General features: G+C 47.0%; 1 protein-coding gene across 3 annotated transcripts; it reads left to right on the forward strand.

Moving 5' to 3' along the window:
- The first annotated feature begins 1,294 nt into the window (after nt 1–1,294).
- On the forward strand, nt 1,295–22,068 carry LOC134355472 (zinc finger protein 30-like). Of its 3 annotated transcripts, none has more exons than XM_063065406.1 (2): nt 1,295–1,505; nt 17,847–22,068. In XM_063065406.1, the coding sequence occupies exon 2, from the start codon at nt 17,874–17,876 to the stop codon at nt 18,897–18,899; it is 1,026 nt and encodes a 341-aa protein (XP_062921476.1). In that variant the 5' UTR covers nt 1,295–1,505; nt 17,847–17,873; the 3' UTR covers nt 18,900–22,068. The 3 variants fall into 3 exon arrangements, with proteins under 3 accessions (XP_062921476.1, XP_062921474.1, XP_062921475.1); XM_063065404.1 differs by lacking the exon at nt 1,295–1,505 and adding an exon at nt 6,901–7,390; XM_063065405.1 differs by lacking the exon at nt 1,295–1,505 and adding an exon at nt 6,901–7,369.
- Nucleotides 22,069–23,184: the final 1,116 nt, after the last annotated feature.

The following is a 23,184-nucleotide window of genomic DNA, read 5'->3' on the forward strand; positions in this document are numbered from 1 at the left end:
TTGAGGGGAAGCGACTGTTTCCGAACTCAGTGACGCGAGTCCGGAGGTTCTTGCACCACCCTCCCCACCTGGTGGCCGCAGCGAGAAGACAGCACGGCCCGGATGGTGGGGATCCCTGAACAGAATCATCTAGAAAACACTTGGATTGGTATATAGAAGGGTGGGACTTACATGGACATTGGGACCAGTTGGGTGGGCACCATGGTCAGCATAGATTTGGTGGGCTGAAGTGTCTTTATCCATGCTATATTGCTCTATGATTCTCTATGACACCATGAACTCCTCCCCCCTCTACATTTCCTGTAACTCTCCTAGAGTATCTTTTTCAATTTTATCCAACTTCCCCTAACACCTTAGATGACAACCAGTTCCACATTTCAACCACTCCTATTATCCCTAAGTCCTGCATTTGGATTAATTACCTCAGCTCTATGTATCCTTAGCTTCCGTCTGCTCCACAAGCAAACTTACCTCCCACATCTTTCTTGTAGGTCACGAGCCTATGGAGGTGTGCTGGCCGCTGGCTCTGCAGAACTTGCTCTCTCCTTGGCTTTACGGGGGCTGCAAAGAGAAGGGCCATCAGGACCGTCACAGGGGGGTTGCAGAGCAAGCCTCCAGATGGCCGTGGATCGGGAGGTGTGACGCCTGGACCAATGCTCCCGGGACATAAGCCAGAGCCTGACCAACCCCAGCTGAGGGTGTTTGGTGATGAAAGACCCGCAACACCCATCAGATTGCATCACCGCTGATGCGTCCCAGCGCATCCTAGGATGTATCTCAACATCGCCTATTTTAAATAATTCTACCTGTCATTGTCCAGCCTTCTCTTCACCGCAGAACTTAAAAGCTATTATTAAACACCATTTTATGTGTCTATTTATATCTTATGTCTGTGCCATTGAAAACTTGTGACTAATCCTGTGCTCTCCCTGGACACCTGAACACACAATACAGCCTACACTCCCAAGACAGATCTAAAGGACTGCCTCACTGGCGAAGGTTATATCATTTGACTCCATTATTAGACCAGTGCTCTCTCAATATATAAAAGATATTTTATGAAGAAGGCAAAATAATTTACCCTTGGCCATCATTTAGCAGTAGTAGTGCAAACATTTAAGTTCTCCTAAGGGATTGTCTATTGGTGGGTTTTCAGATGGTTGGAGATGCTGATCTGGACACAATTCTGACCGTTCCCCCCCCCCCCTTGTCACTTGCTGATCGCCACAGGACTTAAATTGAAAATGGATTGTTCGTGGGCATTTGGTGTTTTTCCAGTGGCCCAATCTGATTGAGAGCGAGAGAGGAGGCAACTCACAAGTCTGTGAGTGAGATTTAATAAGGAGCGGCCGTGGGCTTTTGACATTTTCCAGCAGCCCATTCAACTAGTGATTCATTAGCAAGGGAAAATAAAGGTAAAGTCGGGACAAGCACAGTGGCCATAGTGGGAGTGGACCAGTGTTAGAGTGCGGAAGGCTTTGGATCATCGAACAGGTTTGGACAAGGTACGTATCTGGTACGTTTCTTCTTCTTCATTCTTCATCTGTTAGCACATAGTTAGAGCAGTGAGGATGGCTCCAGGGGCTGTGTAGTGTTCTTTGTGTGAGATTTAGGAATGCTGGGCGACTTCCAGCCTCCTGGATAACCACATCTGCACCAGGTGCTCCGAGCTGCAGATCCTGAGAGAACGTGTTAAGGAACTGGAGCTGTAGCTTGATGATCTTCGGCTCATACGGGAAGCTGAGGAGGTGATAGATAGGAGCTGCAGAGAGATAGTCATCCCTAAGTTCCGGGAGGCAGGTAGCTGTGTGACTGACAGGAGAGAGAAAGGAAATGGGCAGCTGGTGCAGAGTACCCCTGTGACCATTCCCCTCAATAATAAGTTTACCACTTTGGATACTGTTGGGGGGACAATCTATCTGGGAAAGCCGCAGCACACTGGCACTGTGGCTCAGAAGGGAAGGGAGGAGAAGAGGACTGCTGTAGGTGATCGGGGATCCACAGTCAGAGGAATATGGATGAGATTCTGTGGACATGATAGAGACACCTAGGGTCAGGTCACTGGAGCAGGGATCCAATCGCAGACCCAGTACTGTGCACACAGTGATATTAATTGAGTAACAAATCCCAAGGTGCAAACAAAGTTCAGGCAGAGATCAAAACATCCAGAGGAGTCCAAAAACCAGAATCAGGAAACAGGCAGAGGTGATCTTCAGACTGACAGAGTACAGAAACAAATGCTGGAAAGGCTCAGGAAAATTCACTGGCACAATCTGGCAACAAACAGGGGAAAACCCAGGACTGAAATACACAGATTAATAAAACAGAGAGGCAGATGATAGGTGGAGCACAATGAGACAGAAGTGGCAGCAAAACAGGTAACAATGAGAAACAGGTGAGAGACGGAGTACTCAGTAATACAGGGGCCGGAGTAGAGCAGGAGCAGGGACAGGAGCACATGGCAATACAAAACCACAGACTGACAGCTAGGGGGAAAACACACAGAAAGACAGAGTTCAACTGGAGGTACTGACACCAAGATGGTATGTTGCCTCTGAAGGGCCAGGGTCAGGGACATCTTGGATCGGGTCCGTAGCATTCTAAAGGGGGAGGGTGAGCAGCCAGAAGTCCAGGTAAACATCAGCACCAATGACATAGGCAGGAAAAAGGAGGAGATCCTGAAGAGAGAATTTAGGGATCCGGTTAAAAAGCAGAAAAGCTGAAAAGGTAGTCATCTCTGGATTGCTGTCTGTGTCACATGCCAGTGAGAGTAAGAATAGGATGATCTGGCAGATGAACGCATGACTGAGGAACTGGTGTGGGGGCAAGGTTTCAGAGTTTTGAATCATTGGGATCTCCTTCTGAGGAAGGTATGACCTGTTCAAAAGGGATGGGTTACGCCTGAACCCAAGGGGACCGATATCATTGTGGCCAGATTGTCTAGAGCTGTTCTGGAGGGTTTTAAATAACTTGGCAGTGGGATGGGAAACTGACTGATAGGGCTAAGGATGGGACAGCTAGTATACGAGCAGAGGCAGTGAGTAGTGAGACTGTCAGGAAGGACAGGCAGATGATTGGGCAAAATTGCAGTCAGTGGGATGAGTTGCAGTGCAACAGAGGGACAAAATCAAAAAGGGTGACAGATACAGGAATGAAGGTGACATACTTGAAATCACAAAGTACATGGAGTAAGGTAGATGATCTTGTAGTGCAGTTAGAAATTGGCAGGTATGACATTGTGGGCGTAACTGAGTTGTGACTGAAAGAAGATTATAGTTGGGAGCTAAATATCTAAGGATACACATTATATTGAAAGGGCAGGCAGGTAGGCAGAGTGGGTGGCGTGTCTCTGTTGGTAAAAATTGAAATCAAATCCTTAGAAAGAGGTAACATAGGATTGGAAGATATAGAATCGTCGTCGACAGATCTAAGGAACTACAAGAGCAAAAGGACTCTGATGGGAGATATATACAGGCCTCCAAACAGTAGCCAAGCTGTGGGCTACAAATTACAACTGGAGATAGAAAATGCATGTTAAGAGGACAATGTTACAATAGTCATGGGGGATTTCAATGTACAGGTAGATTAGGAAAATCAGGTTGGTGCTGATTTTGGATCCCAAGAGAGAGTATTTGTAGAATATCTATGAGATGGCCTTTTAGAGCAGCTTTTGAGTCCACTAGGGAATCAGCTAATTTGAATTGGATGTTGTGTAATGTATCTGATTTGATTAAGGAGCTTAAGGTAAAGGACCCCTCAGGAGGCAGTGATCATGATATAATAGGATTCACCCTGCAGTTTGAGAGGGAGAAGCTAAAGTCAAATGCATCAGTATTAAGGTGGAGTAAAATGAATTACAGAGAGAGGAACTGGCCAGAGTTAATTGGAAGGGGACTATAGTAGGGATGACAGCAGAGCAGCAATGGCTAAAGTTTCTGGGAGCAATTCAGAATACACAGGATAAATACATCCCAAAGAAGAAGTATTCCAAAGGCAGGATGATGCAACCATGGCTGACAAAGGAAATCAAAGCCAACATAAAAGCAAAAAAGAGGGCGTATAATAGTGCAAAAATTAGTGTGAATTTAGAGGATTGGGAAGTTTTTAAAAACCAACAGAGGGCAACTAAAAAAGCAATAAGGAAGGATAAGATGAAATATGAATGTAAGGTAGCCAATAATGTCAAAGATGATACAAAAGTTTTTTTGGATACATAAGGAGTAAAAGAAAGGTGAGAGTAGATATCAGACCACTGGAAGATGATGCTGGAGAGGTAGTAATAGGGGACAAGGAAATGGCAGATGAAATGAATAAGTATCTTGCATCAGTCTTCACTGTGAAAGACACTAGCAGTAAGTCGGAGGTTCGAAAGTGTCAGTGGACAGAAGTGAGTGCAGTTGGTATTACTAGGGAGAAGGTGCCTGGGAAGCTGAAAGGACTGAAGATAGAAAAGTCACCTGGACCAGATGGACTACCCCACGGGATTCTGAAAGAGGTGGCTGAAGAGATTGCGGAGGCATGGTTAATGGTCCTTCAAGAATCACTAGATTCTGGAATGGTTCGAGAGGACTGAAAAATGGCAAACATCACTCCACTCATCATTAGAGGGAGGCAGAAGAAAGGAAATGATAGGCCAGTTAGCCTGACCCCAGTGGTTGGGAAGATGTTGGAGTCGATGGTTAAGAATGGGGTTCTGGGCTACTCAGAGGCACATGATAAAATAGGCCAAAGTCAACATGCTTTCCTTAAGGGGGAATCCTGCCTGACAAATCTGTTGGAATTATTTGAGGAAGTAACAAGTTAGAGAGACAAAGGAGAATCAGTGGATGTTGTGTACTTGGATTTTCAGAAGGTCTTTGACAAGCTGCAGCACATAAGGCTGCTTAACAAGATAAGAACCCATGGTATTACAGGAAAGATGTATTAGCATGCATACAGCATTGGCTGATCGGCAGGAAGATAAAGGGAGTCATTTTTGGTTGGCTGCTAGTGACTAGTGGTGTTCCACAGGGGTCAGTGTTGGGGCTGCTCCTTTTCACACTATATGTCAATGATATGGTTGGTGGAATTGATGGCTTTGTGACCAAGTTTGTGGATGATATGAAGTTACGTGGAAGGGCAGGTAGTGTTGAGGAAGCAGGGTGTCCTGCAGAATGACTTAGACAGATTGGGAGAATGCGCAGAGGAGTAGCAGATAGAATATATTGTAGGGAAGTGTAGGGTTGTACATTTTGGCAGAAGGAATAAAGGAGTGGGCTATTTTGTAAATGGGAAGAAAGTTCAAAAATCAGAGGTGAAGAGGGGCTTCAGAGTCCTCATGCAGGATTTCCTAAAGGTTAATTTGCAAGTTGAGTTGGCAGTGAGGAAGTCAAGTGCAATGTTAGAATTCATTTTGAGAGGGCTAGAATATAAAAACAAGGATGTAATACTGAGGCTTTATAAGTCACTAATGAGGTCTCACTTTGAGTATTGTGAGCAGTTTGGGACATTTACCTAAGAAAGGATGTGCTGACATCGAACAGGGTTCAAAGGAGGTTCTCAAAATTGATTTCAGGAATGAAAGGTTCATCATATGAGGTGTGTTTGATGGCTGCGTCCCTATACTCGCTGGAATTTAGAAGAATGAAGGGGGACTGAATGTTGAAAGGCCCAGACAGAGAGGATGTGGAGAGGATGTTTCCTATGGTGGAAGAGTCTAAGACTAGAGGGCACAGCCTCAGAACAGAGAGAAGTCCATTTAGAACGGAGTTGAGGAGGAATTTCTTTAGCTAGAGGGTGGTGAATCTGTGGAATTTGTTACCACAGGTGGCTGTGGAAGCCAGGTCATTAAGGCGGAGGTTTAATAGATTTAAGGCGGAGGTTAATAGATTCTTGATAAGTCAGGGTGTGAACAGTTATGAGGAAGGAGCAGGAGAATGGGGTTGAGAGGGAAATGGATTGGCCATGATTGAATGGCGGAGCAAACTCAAGGGGCCAAATGGCCTAATTCTACTCCTGTGACATATGGTCTTAATCCGGGATGTTAAGGTGGATTCCCTTAACAGAGATTGCCTGTGCGGGACTTTGTTTAACGTGGGGAGGATGATGCATGGGCAGCCACCACAAGGTCCTTGACAGATTGTGGTCACAGTCTAGTTTCCTTTGCTTTCACTGCCAGTGTGATGAGTCATTATCTTCCGCCAGCTCACACGTTGAGGTCTTGGTAGGATCGCTCTCTGTCTGGAGCTTCTGCCTTGACTTTACCACCATGGGTGACCCTAACAGGAGCTAAGGGAATCGCTCTCGGGTTCACTGGAACTCACCAAGCTCTCCACCACAACAAGGTGGCAGTCCTCGGAGAAGCCAGCATTTCATCCTCCAGTGAAAAACAAATGAAAATAAACCAGGCTGAATATTTATAGCATGTAGAACACAGAACATTACAGCTGAATACAGGCCCTTCGGCCCATGATGTTGCACCGACCTTTGACCCTACTCTAAGATCAATCTAACTCTTCTCTCCCCATAGCTCTTCCATTTTTCCTTACAACTCTAGCAGCTACCTAAATAAAGTTACCTGGCTGTTGCGGTTCATGGGGCAAGCTTGTGTACAAAGTGGCAATTGCATTCTCAATAGACAATAGACAATAGACAATAGGTGCAGGAGTAGGCCATTCAGCCCTTCTAGCCAGCACCACCATTCACTGTGATCATGGCTGATCATCCACAATCAGTACCCCGTTCCTGCCTTCTCCCCATATCCCTTCACTCCGCTATCTTTAAGAGCTCTATCTAACTTTTTCTTAAAAGAATCCAGAGAATTGGCCTCCACTGCCTTCTGAGGCAGAGCATCCCACAGAACCACAACCCTCTGTGTGAAAAAGCTTTTCCTCAACTCCGTTCTAAATTGTCTACCCCTTATTCTGAAACTGCAGCCTCTGGTTTTGGACTTTATAACTTCAAAATCAGTTGCCCAGCCCTGACGTGTTGGTTTATCTCCATTTGTGGGATCTTACTATGCGTATTACTAAAAGTTATTCATTGTTAGCAAACACACTGGAAGTAATCCATTGCTTGCAGAGAAAATATTTAATGGGCAACTATGGGTTTTCTGAATTTAGGTGCAAGTTCTCAAGCAGAGAGCAGCTGGGACACGCGTTTTAAGTGAAGATTGGGGGAAAGTGTTTACCCAGAACCCATAGCCGGAGAAAGGAGAGTGGGTTTGTGCATGCGCATGGCAGGGTCTCACAGCTCTTTGTATTATGGTTGGATCGCCCTGCTCCGCTGCCGGAGACGGTGATCGGGGAACTGACAGGGCGGCGGTGAAACTGCTGCCGGCCGCGGGGCACAGATTGCCGGAGCACCCACCCACAGCCTTCCCTAGATGGCCGTGAGTAACGAGTTGAAAAAGGTTCGCCTTCGGGGCTCCTAAGCGTGCGGCTACTTTGTATCATCCCTGGTTCTGCTGGAGGCTCCGTGGGGATGTCTCCCTTTCCAGCCCGCTGTTTGTACTTGGGCGGGAGGGAGGGGGGCGACACGATCGAGGGTGATAGGGGATCTGTCAAGCTTACGGCGTCTCCCCGGGCCTTGGTTGCCGCTCCTTTGCTCCTGCTGTTTCCACGAACCAACCTCCACTGCAGCCGAAGAGAGAACTGCTTAAGATTCACGATTCAGATTTGTTTAATGCCATTTCCAGTACGCGAGTGTAAAGCGGAATGAAATAATTGTTGCTCCGGCTCCGATGCAGTACAAACAAAACAATTGGATAAGGACACACTAATAAAAACACATCAATATAAATACATAAGATAGTTTATATACATTGCATGTACATAGGGTGATGCTGGGCACAGGAATCTCTGTGCACAGGGCGACTCTGACAGGAAATGATAAGTAGTGGGGTGGGGCAGAGGAAGGTTTGTGGGTGGAAGTATTAATCAGCCCTACTGCTTGGGGAAGTAGCTGTTTTTGAGCCTGGTGGTCCTGGCCTGGCCCTCCCTGATGGGAGTGGGACAGACAGTTCAAGAGCAGGGTGGGTGGGATCCCTCACGAAGTTGCTGACCTTTCTGTTATCGTCGTTGATGGTGTGTGTTAGCTGTTGGGCTGACAGAAGCTGTTGGATCTTTTTCATTACATCAAGAATTGATGGGTTGGTGTCCCATTCGCCCACTGAATGCAAACTGACAGCCAGATAGCGCCGTACCATTCGAGCTGCTGTGCTTAAACCCCAGCTGACTGCTCATAAAGGTGGGAAAAAGTCTCCCACTGTCCCTTGGAACAAGGGAGCTCCTGGTACCTCTTCCTAGAGGTGCTGCCTGGCCTGCCACGTTCACCAGCAACTTTTATGTGTGTTGCTTGAAATTCCAGCATATGCAGATTTCCTCGTGTTTGAGCTCCTGGTCTGACGGCTTAAGGATCAAAGTAGATTTATTATCAAAGAATGTCCATATCGCCAAATCTGACCCTGAGATTCATTTTCTTACAGACATTCACAGTAGAACAAAGAACTACAGTAGAATCATTGGAAAATGATACCCAAAGACTGACTAGCAACCAATGTGCAAAATAAGCCAAACTGTGCAAATACAAAAACAAATACTAAAAAAAATATAAATAATACTGAGTACATGATTAAGGTTTACACCCCTTTCGAAACGTTGATGTTATCGGGCTGTTCCTGTTATGTTATCGGGCAGGTTCAACTTATGTGCAATTACCCATCCTTACCTGTCTCTGAAGGCACTTCAAAATTAATCAGTTGGCTTGTCCATATACGGGGAGGTAGTCGAGCCGAGATCTTCCGTGAAGTGCCAGTAGCAAAATCCTCTGTGAGATGATTTATCTCTCAAGGCCAACACCCAGTGGCTGCCTCTCATTGCCTCCAAAAGATACAGGCAAGCTGCCTTTTGAGCATGCAAGGCAGGAGAGTGATGTTTTCTCAATGGGGCAGCAAGCAGTTACAAGCGTTACTTCCAAAATGTGGAACTGAATCAACATAGTGAAACTTTAGCTGGAATGTGGCAGCTTTACTTTTTTGTACAAAAAGAAGGATGTTGAGGAAATAGAACAGATGCACGGCATGTTTACTAAGGATTGAGGAAGTTTGAAGCTAGTGAGACATTTAGAGCTGTGGTTATTAGAAGTATATTAGGATCATTAATATTACAAAAGTATTTAAGAGAGATCTTTTAGAATCACAATGGATAGAAGTATATATTTTCTGGTGATACCTGTTGCAATTAATGTCTTAGGTTCAAAGTTCAAAGTAAATTTATTATCAAAGTACATATTTGTCACCCTATACAAACCCGAGATTTGTTTCCTTGTGGGCATACTCAGTAAATCCAGGAACTATAGTAGAATCAGTGAAAGACCGCACCCAAGCAATCAATGTGCAAAAGACAACAAACTTTGCAAAGACAGAAGAAGTAATAATAATAAATAAACAAGCAATAAGTATCGAGAACGTGAGATGAAGAGTCCTTGAAAGTGAGGCCATAGGTTGTGGGAACATTTTAGTGATGGGACAAGTGAAGTTGAGTGAAGTTATCCCCACTGGTTTAGGAGTCTGATGGATGAGGGGTAATAACTGTACCTGAACCTGGTGGTGTGGGTCCTGAGGCTCCTGTACTTTCTTCCTGTTGGCAGCAGTGAGAAGAGAACATGGCCGGGGTGGTGGAGGACCTTGATAATGGATGCTGCAGTCCTTGTAGATGGGCTCAGTGGTGGAGAGGGCTTTACTGTTGATAGACTGGGCTGTATCCACTACTTTTTGATGGATTTTCCATTCAAAAGCATTGATGTTTCCATACCAGGCTGTGATGCAGACAGTCAGTATGCTGTCTACCACTCATCTGGAGAAGTTTGTAAATGTTTTAGATGTCATGTCGAATCTTTGCAAACTTCTAAGGAAGTAGAGGTACTGCTTTGCTTTCTTCGTAATTGCATTTACATGCCGGACCCAGGACATATCCTCCGAAATGAAAACACAGAGGCATTTAAAGTTGCTGACCCTCTCCACTGGTTTGCTCCTCCTGAAGGCAATAACCTTCTTCTTGGTCTTGCTGACACTGAGTGAGAGGTTGTTGTTGTGGCACCATTCAGCCAGATTTTCAGTCTCCCTCCTGTATGCTGATTCATCACCACCTTTGATTCGGCTAACGACAGTGGTGTCATCAGCAAACGGCTTCTTTTTATTATTCCTCTGGCTTCCACAGTCAGTTTCCCTCTTCATATGCTGTCAAATATGATGTTTATTTTAGTTAAGTTCTACCTTAAGTAACCTAGAGATTTTGGGATAGGGCGCTTGATTAGGGCCAATGTGGAAGGAAGTGATCATACCGCATGTCTGAGTATTAGATGCTTAGAATAGAGAAGATATGTCTTCAACCTGAGCCTGAGGCTCCGGAGGGTTCCTGTACTGTGGAAGACGTCCTGCCTCGTCCCTGTGCCGAAGACGCCGCACCCCAGCGGCCTCAATGACTACAGACCGGTGGCACTGACCTCCCACATCATGAAGACCCTGGAGAGACTTGTTCTGGAGCTGCTCCGGCCCATGGTCAGGCCACACTTAGATCCCCTCCAGTTCGCCTACCAGCCCCGACTAGGAGTTGACGATGCCATCGTCTACCTGCTGAACCGTGTCTACGCCCACCTGCTGAACCGTGTCTATGCCCACCTGGACAAGCCAGCAAGCACTGTGAGGGTCATGTTTTTTGACTTCTCCAGTGCGTTCAACACCATCCACCCTGCTCTGCTGGGGGAGAAGCTGACAGCGATGCAGGTGGATGCTTTCCTGGTGTCATGGATTCTTGATAACCTGACTGGCAGACCACAGTACGTGTGCTTGCAACACTGTGTGTCCGACAGAGTGATCAGCAGCACTGGGGCTCCACAGGAGACTGTCTTGTCTCCCTTTCTCTTCACCACTTACACCTCGGACTTCAACTACTGCACAGTCTTGTCATCTTCAGAAGTTTTCTGATGACTCTGCCATAGTTGGATGCATCAACAAGGGAAATGAGGCTGAGTACAGGGCTACGGTAGGAAACTTTGTCACATGGTGTGAGCAGAATTATCTGCAGCTTAATGTGAAGAAGACTAAGGAGCTGGTGGTAGACCTGAGGAGAGCTAAGGCACCGGTGACCCCTGTTTCCATCCAGGGGGTCAGTGTGGACATGGTGGAGGATTACAAATAGCTGGGGATATGAATTGACAATAAACTGGACTGGTCAAAGAACACTGAGGCTGTCTACGAGAAGAGTCAGAGCCGTCTCTATTTCCTGAGGAGACTGAGGTCCTTTAACATCTGTCGGAAGATGCTGAGGATGTTCTACAAGTCTGTGGTGGCCAGTGCGATCATATTTGCTGTTGTGTGCTGGGGGGCAACAGGCTGAGGGTAGCAGACACCAACAGAATCAACGAACTCATTCATAAGGCCAGTGATGTTGTGGGGATGGAACTGGACTCTCTCACGGTGGTGTCTGAAAAGAGGATGCTGTCCAAGTTTCATGCCATCTTGGACAATGTCTCCCAACCACTACATAATGTACTGGTTGGGCACAGGAATATATTCAGCCAGAGACTCATTCCACCGAGATGCAACACAGAGCGTCATAGGAAGTCATTCCTGCCTGTGGCCATCAAACTTTACAACTCCCCCCTTGGAGGGTCAGACACCCTGAGCCAATAGGCTGTTCCTGGACTTATTTCCTGGCATAATTTACATATTACTATTTAATTATTTATGGTTTTATTACTATTTAATTATTTATGATGCAACTGTAACGAAAACCAATTTCCCCCGGGATCAGTAAAGTATGACTATAACTAGATAGAGCATTATAGCGCATTAGTGGCCCTCCAGCCCACAATGCTGTGCTGACTTTATAACCTACTCTAAGATCAAACTAACCTTTCCCTCTCACATACCCTCCACTTTTCTATCATCCATGTGCCCATCTAAGAGTTTCTTAAATGTCCCTAATGTATCTTCTATCACTCACACCCAGCTTGTACTCCTACCCCTCCCCCATCCCCACTTTCTTATTCTGGCTTCTGTTCCCTTCCTTTCCAGTCCTGATGAAACTTCTAACCTGAACTTCTAACTGTTTATTCCTCAACATAGATATTGCCTGACTTGCTAAGTTCCTCTATTTTGCGTATGTCGCCCACAATTTCCGGCATCTGCAGAATCCCTTGTCTTTGTGATTTCCGGCAGTTATCTGAATACGTACAGTGGCATGTACTTATGGGTTTGGGCACCCCTGGTCAAAATTTCTGTTACTGTGAATAGCTAAGCAAGTAAAAGATGAACTGATTTCCAAAAGGCTTAAAGTTAATGATGACACATTTCTTCAATATTTTAATCAAGAAAACTTTTTTATTTCCATGTTTTACAGTTTCAAAATAGCAAAAAAAGAAGAGGGCCCAAAGCAAATGTTTGGGCACCCTGCATGTCAGTACTTAGTAACACCCCCTTTGGCAAGTATCACAGCTTGTAAATGCTCTTTGTAACCAGCTAAGAATCTTTCAAGCAACATACATCAAAGTTGCTGGTGAACGCAGCAGGCCAAGCAGCATCTATAGGAAGAGGCGCAGTCGATGTTTCAGGCCGAGACCCTTCGTCAGAACTAACTGAAGGAAGAGTGAGTAAGAGATTTGAAAGCTGGAGGGGGAGGGGGAGATCCAAAATGATAGGAGAAGACAGGAGGGGGAGGGATAGAGCCGAGAGCTGGACAGGTGATAGGCAAAAGGGGATACGAGAGGATCATGGGACAGGAGGTCTGGGAAGAAAGACGGGGGGGGGGTGACCCAGAGGATGGGCAAGAGGTATATTCAGAGGGACAGAGGGAGAAAAAGGAGAGTGAGAGAAAGAATGTGTGCATAAAAATGAGTAACAGATGGGGTACGAGGGGGAGGTGGGGCCTTAGCGGAAGTTAGAGAAGTCGATGTTCATGCCATCAGGCTGGAGGCTACCCAGACGGAATATAAGGTGTTGTTCCTCCAACCTGAGTGTGGCTTCATCTTTACAGTAGAGGAGGCCGTGGACAGACATGTCAGAATGGGAATGGGATGTGGAATTAAAATGTGTGGCCACTGGGAGATCCTGCTTTCTCTGGCGGACAGAGCGTAGATGTTCAGCAAAGCGGTCTCCCAGTCTGCGTCGGGTCTCACCAATATATAAAAGGCCACATCGGGAGCACCGGACGCAGTATATCACCCCAGTCGACTCACAGGTGAAGTGATGCCTCACCTGGAAGGACTGTTTGGGGCCCTGAATGGTGGTAAGGGAGGAAGTGTAAGGGCATGTGTAGCACTTGTTCCGCTTACACGGATAAGTGCCAGGAGGGAGATCAGTGGGGAGGGATGGGGGGGACGAATGGACAAGGGAGTTGTGTAGGGAGCGATCCCTGCGGAATGCAGAGGGGGGGGGAGGGAAAGATGTGCTTAGTGGTGGGATCCCGTTGGAGGTGACGGAAGTTACGGAGGATAATATGTTGGACCCAGAGCCTGGTGGGCTGGTAGGTGAGGACCAGGGGAACCCTATTCCTAGTGGGGTGGTGGGAGGATGGAGTGAGAGCAGATGTACGTGAAATGGGGGAGATGCGTTTAAGAGCAGAGTTGATAGTGGAGGAAGGGAAGCCCCTTTCTTTAAAAAATGAAGACATCTCCCTCGTCCTAGAATGAAAAGCCTCATCCTGAGAGCAGATGCGGCGGAGACGGAGGAATTGCGAGAAGGAGATGGCGTTTTTGCAAGAGACAGGATGAGAAGAGGAATAGTCCAGATAGCTGTGAGAGTCAGTAGGCTTATGATAGACATCAGTGGATAAGCTGTCTCCAGAGACAGAGACAGAAAGATCTAGAAAGGGGAGGGAGGTGTCGGAAATGGACCACGTACATCTGCTCTCACTCCATCCTCCCACCACCCCACTAGGAATAGGGTTCCCCTGGTCCTCACCTACCACCCCACCAGCCTCCGGGTCCAACATATTATCCTCCGTAACTTCCGTCACCTCCACGGGATCCCACCCCTAAGCACATCTTTCCCTCCCCCCCTCTCTCTGCATTCCGCAGGGATCGCTCCCTACACAACTCCCTTGTCCATTCGTCCCCCCCATCCCTCCCCACTGATCTCCCTCCTGGCACTTATCCGTGTAAGCGGAACAAGTGCTACACATGCCCTTACACTTCCTCCCTTACCACCATTCAGGGCCCCAAACAGTCCTTCCAGGTGAGGCATCACTTCACCTGTGAGTCGACTGGGGTGATATACTGCGTCCGGTGCTCCCGATGTGGCCTTTTATATATTGGTGAGACCCGACGCAGACTGGGAGACCGCTTTGCTGAACATCTACGCTCTGTCCGCCAGAGAAAGCAGGATCTCCCAGTGGCCACACATTTTAATTCCACATCCCATTCCCATTCTGACATGTCTGTCCACGGCCTCCTCTACTGTAAAGATGAAGCCACACTCAGGTTGGAGGAACAACACCTTATATTCCGTCTGGGTAGCCTCCAGCCTGATGGCATGAACATCGACTTCTCTAACGTCCGCTAAGGCCCCACCTCCCCCTCGTACCCCATCTGTTACTCATTTTTATGCACACATTCTTTCTCTCACTCTCCTTTTTCTCCCTCTGTCCCTCTGAATATACCTCTTGCCCATCCTCTGGGTCACCCCCCCCCCTGTCTTTCTTCCCGGACCTCCTGTCCCATGATCCTCTCGTATCCCCTTTCGCCTATCACCTGTCCAGCTCTCGGCTCTATCCCTCCCCCTCCTGTCTTCTCCTATCATTTTGCATCTCTCCCTCCCCCTCCAGCTTTCAAATCCCTTACTCACTCTTCCTTCAGTTAGTCCTGACGAAGGGTCTCGGCCTGAAACATCGACTGCGCCTCTTCCTATAGATGCTGCTTGGCCTGCTGCATTCACCAGCAACTTTGATGTATGTTGCTTGAATTTCCAGCATCTGCAGAATTCCTGTTGTTTGCGTTTAAAGAATCTTTCAATTCTTGTTTGGGGGATTTTCACCCATTCTTCCTTGCAAAAGGCTTCAAGTTCATTGAGATTATTGGGCCGTCTTGCATGCACTGCTCTTTTGAGGTCTATCCACAGATTCTCGAAGATGTTTAGGTCAGGGGACTGTGTGGGCCATTGTAAGATCTTCAGCTTGCGCCTCTTGAGGTAATCCATTGTGGATTTTGAGGTGTGTTTAGGTTCATTATCCTGTTGTAGAAGCCATCCTCTTTTCATCTTCGGCTTTTTTACAGACGGTGTGATGTTTGCTTCCGGAATTTGCTGGTATTTAATTGAATTCATTCTTCCCCTTACCAGTAAATCTTCCTCGTGCCACTGGCTACAACACAAACCCAAAGCATGATCGATCCACCCCCGTGCTTAACAGTTGGAGAGGGGTTCTTTTCATGAAATTCTGCACCCTTTTTTCTCCAAACACACCTTTTTCCCATTGAAGCCAAAACATTCTGTGCAAAAGATTCAAAGGAACATCTAAACAAGCCTGATGCATTTTGGAAACAAGTCCTGTGGACTGATGAAGTTAAAATATAACTTATTGGCCGCAATGAGCAATGGTATGTTTGGAGAAAAAAGGGTGCAGAATTTAATGAAAAGAACCCCTCTCCAACTGTTAAGCATGGGGGTGGATCGATCATGCTTTGGGCTTGTGTTGCAGCCAGTGGCACAGGGAACATTAACTGGTAGAGGGAAGAATGAATTCAATTAAATACCAGCAAATTCTGGAAGCAAACATCACGCCATCTGTAAAAAAAAGCCGAAGATGAAAAGAGGATGGCTTCTACAACAGGATAATGAATCTAAGCACACCTCAAAATCCACAATGGACTACCTCAAGAGATGCAAGCTGAAGGTTTTGCCATGGCCCTCACAGTCCCTTGACCCAAACATCGAGAATCTGTGGATAGACCTCAAAAGAGCAGTGCACGCAAGACAGCCCAAGAATCTCACAGAACTAGAAGCCTTTTGCAAGGAAGAATGGGTGAAAATCCCCCAAACAAGAATTGAAAGACACTTAGCTGGCTAAAAAAAGTGTTTACAAGCTGTGATACTTGCCAAAGGGGGTGTTACTAGGTACTGACCATGCAGGGTGCCCAACTTTTACTTCAGGCCCTTTTCCTTTTTTGTTATTTTGAAACTGTAAAAGATGGAAATAGAGAAGTTTTCTTGCTTAAAATATTAAAGAAATGTGTCGTCTTTAACTTTATGCCTTTGGGAAATCAGTTCATCTTTTACTCGCTTAGCTATTCACAGTAACAGAAATTTTGACCGGGGTGCCTCAACTTTTGCATACCACTGTATATTAGCAAGTGATAACACTCAACTATACTTTTTAACCGATCAATATTTACTCAGAGCAGATGCTGATACAAGCATACCAAGACCACAATAGCGGGAAAATTAAGTGTTAGCGTGGGATGAAAGACACCCATAGAAGCAAGTTGGAAAAAACATGGTCTCCTTCCCAACAGAACATGATTTAACATTTAGGTCTTTGCAAACCCCACAACCTCATTGTTGCTTTTATGAATTGTTCAGAAAGTCCTAAGGTGGGATTTAAGCCTGCATTTGAAGGATTACCAGACCAGTACACTAATCACAGCACAACATACAAACTTGTGAATATTCACTTCGATCCAAAAAGGTCTTGAAGTCAAATAACTCATGACAGAAGGGGACATCGATCAGTACAGGGAATTCTGATAGCACGAGGATGTGCTTTGATGTTTGTAATGTATACTCCTGACTGGATGTGGATGTACGAGATACGACAAGCAAATGTGCGGACGATACAAAAATTGGTGGTGTATAGATTGAGAGGAAGGTTGACTGAGACTACAGTGTGATACAGATCAGCTTGAAAGTTGGGTGGAGGAATGGTAAATGGAATTTAATCCTAACAAATGCAAAGCAATGCATTTTAAGAAGGCAAACCAGGGTGGCAGAGTGGAGATATGTCTCTACCAAAGGAGCTGCAAGACGTTCTCTCCTTCCACTAGCCTGCAGGTCACCCTTGGCGAGGTATAGCACCTGCTTAGGCCCCCTGATCAGTGTTATGTGAAGCCATGGGAGCAGGTGGTGGACGGTCGTATGAGCAGTTGGTGCACATCACAAGTCCTGGTTATGCCCAGCAGACAATTTCTGAAGAGTGTTGATAATGGCTGGGGTCACCCATCTTGTAAAGACACTGCCCAGAAGAAGGCAATAGAAACCACTTCTGTAGAAAGAATCGCCAGGAAAAATCATGGTCACCATGATCGCGCATGTCATATGACATGGCATATAATGATGATGAAACAAGGGTAGGGTGTATATAGTGAATGGTGGGATTCAAAGGAGTGTCAGTTAACAGCAGGACCATGGGATACATCCATAATACTGTCAGAACATATGGAGTAGATAATAAAGATCCGTTTGCATGGTGGAGGTAACTAAGGCAAGGAAGCATTGGTTTAAGATGAGAGGTTGGACATTTAGAGTGGATCTGAAAGGAAGTGTTTTCAACAGGACCGATAGGTGGTCTGGAGTGCACTGCTTGAAGAGGTGGTGGCGGGAGAAGCTCTCACAAACACTAAAGGTACACCTAGACAAGGCGCAGAGGCTGTGGATCTAATGAGAAGAGAGGAGATCAGGGTAGGCAAGTACACAGGTAGTACAGGAAGAGGAGATTAGTGTAGATAGCTACAACACATAGTACAGGCAGAGGAGATTAGTGTAGATAGCTACAACACATAGTACAGGCAGAGGAGATTAGCGATGTTGGAGAAGAGGAAATTCCAAGTAGACATTTCACGACCTTTTCCGTGAGTTTAAAGTGTCGCTCTCTTTGCAGCACAGCCTGGTGTCGGGAGTGATCTCCATGGCAGCCCTGAACGTGGAGCTGAAGAAAGAGGTCGGCGATGCAGTGGGTGAGCCACAGTCTCCTGAGACGCCGAGGTCTTGGTACCACTACTACTGCCCCGAGTGTGGCAAAGGCTTCAGGTCCCCCTCAGGCCTGGAGAGGCACTTGCGGGTGCACACCGGGGAGAGACCGTTTGAGTGCCCTGTGTGTGACAAGAGTTTCTACAGCTGTAGCAACCTGACCCGGCACCAGCGCATTCACAGCGAGGAGAGGCCATTCGGCTGTTCGGCCTGCGAGAAACGCTTCTATACCTCAGGTGAACTCGCTAGGCATGCCCGGGGCCACACGCACAAGCAGCTCCACCCGTGCCCTGTTTGCGGGCAAGGTTTCTGCACGCCCGGCGAGATGGCCCGGCACCGAGCCTCGCACACCGGCGGCCGGCCATTTGAGTGTGGCGTCTGCCACAAACGCTTCTGGACAGCCAGCTACCTGGCCAAGCACGGGCGTCTTCACAGTGGCGAGCGACCGTTCTCCTGCTCCGTCTGCCACAAGGCCTTCCGGGCGGCCGGCTACCTGGCCAAGCACGAGCGCATCCACACCGGAGAGAAGCCCTTCGCCTGCGCTGGCTGCGGCAAGCGCTTCTGCGCCTCCAACAAGCTGGCCGAGCACCGGCAGATCCACCGGGCCGACAAGGCCTTCGAGTGTGCGGCCTGTGGCAAGCGGTTCCGTGCCTCGCGCAACCTGGCGCAGCACCGGCGCGTGCACGGCGAGCGGCGGCCCTTCGTCTGCCCTGTTTGCGGCAAGGCGCTGGCCTACTCGGCCACACTGCGCATCCACCAGCGCATCCACTCGGGCGAGCGCCCCTTCAAGTGTGCCGACTGTGGAAAGGGCTTCACACAGGCCTTCAGCCTGAAGCTGCACCAGTACCACCACAGCGGGGAGCGGCCCCACCGGTGCCCGCTCTGCGGCAAGGGCTTCGTGCTGGCCAGTTACCTGGCAAAGCACCGGTGTGCCGGCCTGCCGGAGCGGGAGGCAAAAGAGTGAGGTTGAACTGTCCTCCCTCCGTCTCCCCCAAGTTACAACCTTCGTGGAGTCTACAGCAGGGAAAAGGCACTTTTGCCCACTGAGTCCATACTGACCATTAGGCACCCATTTACACCAGTCCTACACTGATCCCGCCACTCCTTCCCCCCCCACCCCCCAGTTCCCTGACCCTGCCAACCTGCTCCTGCGCACCCCCCCCCCCCATTCCCAGGGTTTTCCATTCACCTTCATACACTTTACAGCACTTATTTATCCTACCAATCCACCCTCCTCTGGAATGTGCCAGGAAACAAGGACGCCACAGAGACTACGTGAGACTATTTATGAGAATGCTGCTGAGACCGCCCCCCCCCCCCCGGGGCCTGACTTACAGGGAGAGGTTGGGCAGGCCTGCACTTTATTGTTTAGAGTGTAAGAATCTGAGCGGGACCTTGTAGAGGGTTATAAGATCATGAGGGGGCATAGATGGGGTGAGTGCACTGCTGGCTCTCTGTCTATCTTCTGGTCCTTACGGGAGTCAGGAACGATGGGCCGTATGAATTCCAATGCTTCAGTTTATTTTAGAGTACAAATAAATATACAACTCCTTATCAAACTAAATGAAGAGCTGAGAACCGATGCTGAGAGGTAGGATGAATGCGGAGACAAGAGAATAAAGAAGCCAAGATGGCGCCTCTGAAAAATCCTTCACTTTTATAATAAGATAAGGAGAAAGGATCCAGCGCTTTCCCGGCGTGTCTGACAGATAAACCCTTCTTGGGCTTCCAGCTGGGCACAGGTATTGATTTTATCCAACATTTCAGTGACAGATTCCGCCATCTTCATCAGGGATGATGTCTAGTCACGCCTAGTTCGGTGGTATATAGACCCCCGTCGTCCATCCCTCCTGATTGGCTAGTCTGGGTGGTCTCCAACCTGATGGCATGGTCCATCCATGGCCTCCTCTACTTTCGCGATGAGACCACACTCAGGTTGGAGGAGCAACACCTTATATTCTGTCCAGGTAGCCTCCAACCCGATGGCATGAACATCGATATCTCGAACTTCCAGTGATGCGCCCCCCCCCATCTCCTTCTCTATTTCCCATCCCCTTTTCCCTCTCTCACCTTATCTCCTCGCCTGCCCATCGCCTCCCTCTGGTGCTCCTCCCCCTTTTTCTTTCTTCCATGGCCTTCTGTCCTCTCCTATCAGATCCCCCCCTTCTCCAGCCCTGTATCTCCTTCACCAATCAACTTCCCAACTCTTTACTTCACCCCTCCCCCTCCCGATTTCACCTGTCACCTTGTGTTTATCTCTCCCCGCCCCCCTGCCCCTCTACCTCAGACTCCTCATCTTTTTTTTTCTCCAGTCCTGCTGAAGGGTCTCGGCCCGAAACTTTGACTGTACTCATTTTCCCCGGATGCTGCCTGGCCTGCTGAGTTTCTCCAGCATTTTGTTTGTGTTACTTAGGCTTCCAGCATCTGCAGATTTTCTTGTTTGAGTTTAGCTGCCGTACCACTTTCTGCCAGTGAGTGTGAAAAATACAGGAGTTTGATAAAAATTACACATCTTATAAAAAGTATTATTAAAAAAAGTGGTTTCCAACATCACACAGATTTTTCCCCCTAGGGAAAGGGAATCAAGAAGAAGAATTAAAGGAAGTGGAGGAAAGGTTTAAAAAGGCTAAGGGGAAATATTTTCACACGTACCGAGGTGGTGTGTGTATGGAATGAGCTGCCAGAGAAAGCAGTTGATGCACATACAATAATAACGTGTAAAAGATATTTTGATAAAAATATAGACAGGAAAGGTTGGGACTAGCTTGGGTCAGCAAAGATGAGATGGGCTGAAGGATATGTTTCTGTACTGTATTACTCTGACACCCTGGGGGAAATTTGGGCACTGCAGGGAAAACATGCAGACTGCACACAGACAGCAACAGAGGTCAGGAATGAAGCCAGATCTCTGTCACTGTGAAGCAGCAGCTCGACAGCATGACCAATGTATCACACCATCCCGTCCTTACACTAAGCTGTGTTCCTCTGCTTCACGTTAAAGCAGTGTCTCAAAATGCAAAGTTCTCACCCTTGATTTCAAATCCCTCCCTTTGTGACATCCTCCAGCCATACAACCCTCCCATATCACTACCCCCTCTAATTTGACCTCTTTTGAATTTACCATATCAGCTCTCGGCAGTACCTTCAGATTCTAGTACACTAAAAAATGGAATTGCTGACATTAACCCGTCTACTTCTCTACTTCCCGTTTCTCCTTTTAAGGCGCCTACCTCTTAAAATAACCTTCAGTCATATTTTAATTTCTTACGTTGCTTGTTGTCAAATGTTGTCTTGAGTAGCTGCTTGGGTTTTGGGGATATGAAAAGTTATTGTATAAATGCACATGAACTGTTTTTGTTGTTGCTGAGGGACCCAGCATCATATTCTTACCTTACGTATTTTGTAGAAGTTATTGCACAGAAATAGACCATTATGTCCAACTGTCTTGGGCTAGTTACAGTCCACATGTGGCTGCTGGCATTTCATCTACCTAATTGTACTGATTCAATATTGTGGTCAGTTACTCCACTGATTATGTAATATGTTCCCTTGCCTGTTTCCTGTGTCTATGAGTTGCACATTTTAAGTGTTTTGAGTGAAGAAGTCTCCCTGTTCTATTGTATTAACTTGTCATTGTCTTATATGTACAGCTCTTAGTTTTGTGTTATTCTACATGTGGAAATAATTCTGACATGGGCGTCTGTGGTTCAGTGGCCTCCTCTGCAGTAAACCTCCAACCCATTCAAGCTTAAAGACCTTCATCAGTTTAATTGTCTTTAGTGAATGTGAATTACGGAACCTCTCTGATCATTAGAGACAACTATAACTTCTCAGTCCAGCAACGCTAACGCTTGGGAACTATTACTGTGCTGTGCACACAAAGCACAGCCTGAAAGATGACCTGTATAAGTTTAACATAAGCTTTTGAATTCTATGTCCTGATAAGTTCCTGTGCTTTGTCGGCATTCAGTTTACTTTGCAGACGTATGATTCTGCTTTAAATGGAGTTTAAAGTTTGGACGTTGCTGAAAGTGGATGAATGTTAATGAATTTGTTGGAAATACAGTACTTGTCTGAGTTTGTTGTGCTCCCTATTGTAGTAATCATCTTTGTTTGATAGTCTATTAAAAGAATTGCTGATCACAACATGTGAAAGTGTTGTTTCATTTTTTTAAATGTAGTTTTGCATCACTAAGGTGGAGGGGATTAAGAGCATGCATTTAAGGTGAGGGGATGAATTCAAAGGAGGTGTGCGGGGCAAATATTTTTACGCAGATAGCAGTGGGTGCCTGGAATGTGCTGTCTGAGGTGGCGGTGGAGGCAAATATGATGTAAGTGTTGAAGAGGCTCTTAGACAGGGACATGAATGTGCAGAGAATGAAAGGATATGGATATAGTATAGAAAATAGGTGCAGGAGTAGGCCATTCGGCCCTTCGAGCCTGCACCGCCATTTATTATGATCATGGCTGATCCTCCAACTCAGAACCCCGCCCCAGCCTTCCCTCCATACCCCCTGACCCCCGTAGCCACAAGGGCCATATCTAACTCCCTCTTAAATATAGCCAATGAACTGGCCTCAACTGTTTCCTGTGGCAGAGAATTCCACAGATTCACCACTCTCTGTGTGAAGAAGTTTTTCCTAATCTCGGTCCTAAAAGGCTTCCCCTCTATCCTCAAACTGTGGCCCCTCGTTCTGGACTTCCCTAACATCGGGAACAATCTTCCTGCATCTAGCCTGTCCAATCCCTTTAGGATCGTATACGTTTCAATCAGATCCCCCCTCAATCTTCTAAATTCCAACGAGTACAAGCCCAGTTCATCCAGTCTTTCTTCATATGAAAGACCTGCCATCCCAGGAATCAATCTGGTGAACCTTCTTTGTACTCCCTCTATGGCAAGGATGTCTTTCCTCAGATTAGGGGACCAAAACTGCACACAATACTCCAGGTGTGGTCTCACCAAGGCCTTGTACAACTGCAGTAGTACCTCCCTGCTCCTGTACTCGAATCCTCTCGCTATAAATGCCAGCATACCATTCGCCTTTTTCACCGCCTGCTGTACCTGCATGCCCACTTTCAATGACTGGTGTATAATGACACCCAGGTCTCGTTGCACCTCCCCTTTTCCTAATTGGCCACCATTCAGATAATAATCTGTTTTCCTATTTTTGCCACCAAAGTGGATAACTTCACATTTATCCACATTAAATTGCATCTGCCATGAATTTGCCCACTCACCCAACCTATCC

The sequence above is a fragment of the Mobula hypostoma genome, chromosome 13 (genome assembly GCF_963921235.1).
Source record: "Mobula hypostoma chromosome 13, sMobHyp1.1, whole genome shotgun sequence".
In the NCBI taxonomy this organism is placed as follows: domain Eukaryota; kingdom Metazoa; phylum Chordata; class Chondrichthyes; order Myliobatiformes; family Myliobatidae; genus Mobula; species Mobula hypostoma.

Excerpts from the sequence above, each read along its gene's own strand:
- LOC134355472 (XM_063065404.1), top strand. The coding sequence starts at position 7,364 with ATGGCCGTGAGTAACGAGTTGAAAAAG. Across the intron at positions 7,391-17,846 it reads TGAGTAACGAGTTGAAAAAG|CACAGCCTGGTGTCGGGAGT; the intron begins GTTCGCCTTCGG and ends CTCTCTTTGCAG.